The sequence below is a fragment of the Lichtheimia ornata genome (genome assembly GCF_029851405.1).
Source record: "Lichtheimia ornata isolate CBS 291.66 chromosome Unknown scaffold00235, whole genome shotgun sequence".
NCBI classification, from domain to species: Eukaryota; Fungi; Mucoromycota; class Mucoromycetes; order Mucorales; family Lichtheimiaceae; genus Lichtheimia; species Lichtheimia ornata.
This window is the reverse complement of record NW_026695554.1, coordinates 1-2,602: the sequence shown is the minus strand read 5'-3', so window position 1 is coordinate 2,602 and position 2,602 is coordinate 1. Positions and strand designations below refer to the sequence as shown.

General features: G+C 45.7%; 2 protein-coding genes across 2 annotated transcripts; both read left to right on the top strand.

Annotated features, from left to right (window-relative positions):
• Positions 1-343: 343 nt before the first annotated feature.
• O0I10_013091 (uncharacterized protein) lies at positions 344-577 on the top strand (the record flags this gene model as incomplete). The annotated part of the gene is made up of 1 exon (XM_058492936.1): positions 344-577. The coding sequence occupies one exon, from the start codon at positions 344-346 to the stop codon at positions 575-577; it is 234 nt and encodes a 77-aa protein (XP_058336299.1).
• Positions 578-1,682: 1,105 nt separating this feature from the next.
• On the top strand, positions 1,683-2,602 carry O0I10_013089 (uncharacterized protein; the record flags this gene model as incomplete). The annotated part of the gene is made up of 1 exon (XM_058492935.1): positions 1,683-2,602. A coding segment is annotated over one exon (920 nt), but the record flags the coding sequence as incomplete, so codon positions are not given.

Genomic DNA, 2,602 nt, shown 5'->3' with positions numbered 1-2,602 from the left:
GAAAGTTTGGTTTAATGGTCAACATCCTTCTCTGTTGACCGAGGGGTATGGGTTCGATTCCCGGGGAGTACCTTTTTACCATAAGTGATGTTGTCGTAGGTCATGTGACCACGTGACCTAGCTTTTGCTCGTCCCTTCTAGAACCCTTTTCCTTTTGATGCTGGCAATTGCTAGAAGCCCTTTACTAGCATCTTCCACATCATTCATAGAATCCATACATTGAACATATATATATCGTGAACATCCTTAGCAATAAAAGATCATCACTTATCATAGCAACACCAAAAGTTATATCATTGGCCACTGATCTAATCAGCCATACGATAACGACAATTGGTAGCTGATGACTTTTAATCATCCATCGCCTTTGAACAATCGAGCTTTTCAAGAATATCGTGAACCAATCCCGGAACCTATTGAATTATCTGACGACGAATCTCAAGTTACAAATCGACAACCGTTTATTATGGAAGGCATTGAACAAGAACAACGACAAGGACAAGGACAAGGACAAGGACAAGGACAAGATATGAATACGGCTATTTTGACTGCATTGACCCAACTGCTCAAGAACTAGGAGAACCAAAGAGGCCCAATGTTTAGACCCAAGCTACGAGAACCGGACACTTACCAGGGAACAAGAACCCCACATGCTGCTGAAAGCTGGCTACGATCTGTACAACGTTATGCTGATGTGACTGGAATGGATGAAGTTGACCGAGTCCAATATGCCATCAATCTTTTTCGAGGAGATGCTGACACATGGTGGCGTACAAGAGAAATTGTTGGACACGATGCAAGCACTTGGATTGATTTCTGCAAGCTGGTACTAGACGAATTTCGACCTCGCAATGCCAAACAGACTGCACGTGATCGATTGGCTGCATTGACACAAACTGGCACCGTTGAAGAATATGTGAACGACTTCCGCAACCTTTGGCTCGAAATTCCAACAATGACTGATGATGAAGCTTTGGACCGTTTTGTACGAGGATTGGCTGAAAACGTTCAAGTCTATGTACGCACCCAATTCCCGACCACAACTGCACAAGCTGAAAGAATCGCATTCGCCTACGAAGGAGCCATGTCGTTACACCAAAATGCTGCCGACAAGATGACAAGACTTGAACCTCCACGACAACCATCTCGGGATGTTGAATACATGGATTTGGATGCTGTACAAACAAGATATCGACGTAATGATTGGCGCACACCAAGAACCTTCAGTCGTCGTGACAACCGCATGAATCAAGAACCACCTCGTTGCTACAATTGTGGAGGCCTTGGTCATCTACAACGTTCTTGCCCATCCAACTTACCTGGTGAATGGCGTTATCGACCTGCTTCTCAACGACCTGGCAACAAGCATTTAAAAGACGAGGCGCGACGTATGTAAAGGAGTCATCGTCGCGCACAAACATCAATCAGCAAAACTCCTTGAATGCAACCACCACCACTACTCAGCAAGTACCTGAAGGCCGGCTCATTGATCTCACCGAGGAACCCGATTTTGGAAATGTCAACCCGACACCTGAGCTAGATTTGGATGTCAATCATTTGAAGGAACTCAACGCAATAAAGGAATCTGATTTGCCCTTGTATTCAATGGTCTGCAATGGAACACCTGTTACTGTTTTGCTCGATACTGGTGCTAGTACATCTTACCACCTACTTTCCAAAAGATGATGAATTCAATCCTTGGTGATTTCCTCGACAAGTTTGCCCTGGTTTACCTTGACGACATCCTTATCTTCAGCCGTACCAAAGAAGACCATCTCAAGCATGTTCGAATGGTGTTGGATCGTTTGCGAGCCCATAAGCTATACGCCAATCTCAAGAAGTGCGAGTTCAACAAGACTGAATTGGAGTTTGTCGGCTTCCAAGTGAGTGCTCAAGGTATCCTGCCATCCAAGTCCAAGGTCAAGGCGATTCAAGAGTGGCCCATTCCCACCAATGTTCAAGAGGTGCGGCAGTTTATCGGTTTGGCGTCTCATTATAGGCGATTCATTCGTGGCTTCTCAACGATTGCTGCACCACTCACGGACTTGACAAAGGGAAGTGGGAGCAAGACGCGTTTGATTGAATGGACACCTGAGTGTCAATCGGCATTCGAAGAGATTCAGTCACGCATGATTCAAGCACCCACCTTGGTACCACCCAATGCAGCAAGGCCCTTTGTGATCGAAACGGATGCATCCGATTTTGGTGTTGGCGCTGTTCTTTTGCAAGAAGGTGACGATGGTGAATTGCATCCTTTGGCTTTTGAATCCAAGAAGCTTTCGTCAGCGGAGCGCAATTATCCCGCACAAGAAAGAGAGCTGCTGGGTATCTTGCATGCGTTACGTTCTTGGAGATGTTTCATTGAAGGTCGCTCTTACAAGGTGTATACGGATCATCATCCACTCAAGTATTTCAGGTCTCAACGCAAGCCCACACCTCGTTTGACTCGATGGATTGCTGAAATGGAGCTGTATGATCCCGATATCCAATACAAGCCTGGCAAAGACAATCATGTACCTGATATCCTTTCTCGACGTGATGGTGCTCATTGTCTTACCAATGAATCGGATATGGAGCCTGAGTATCTTTATGCAACACGCGC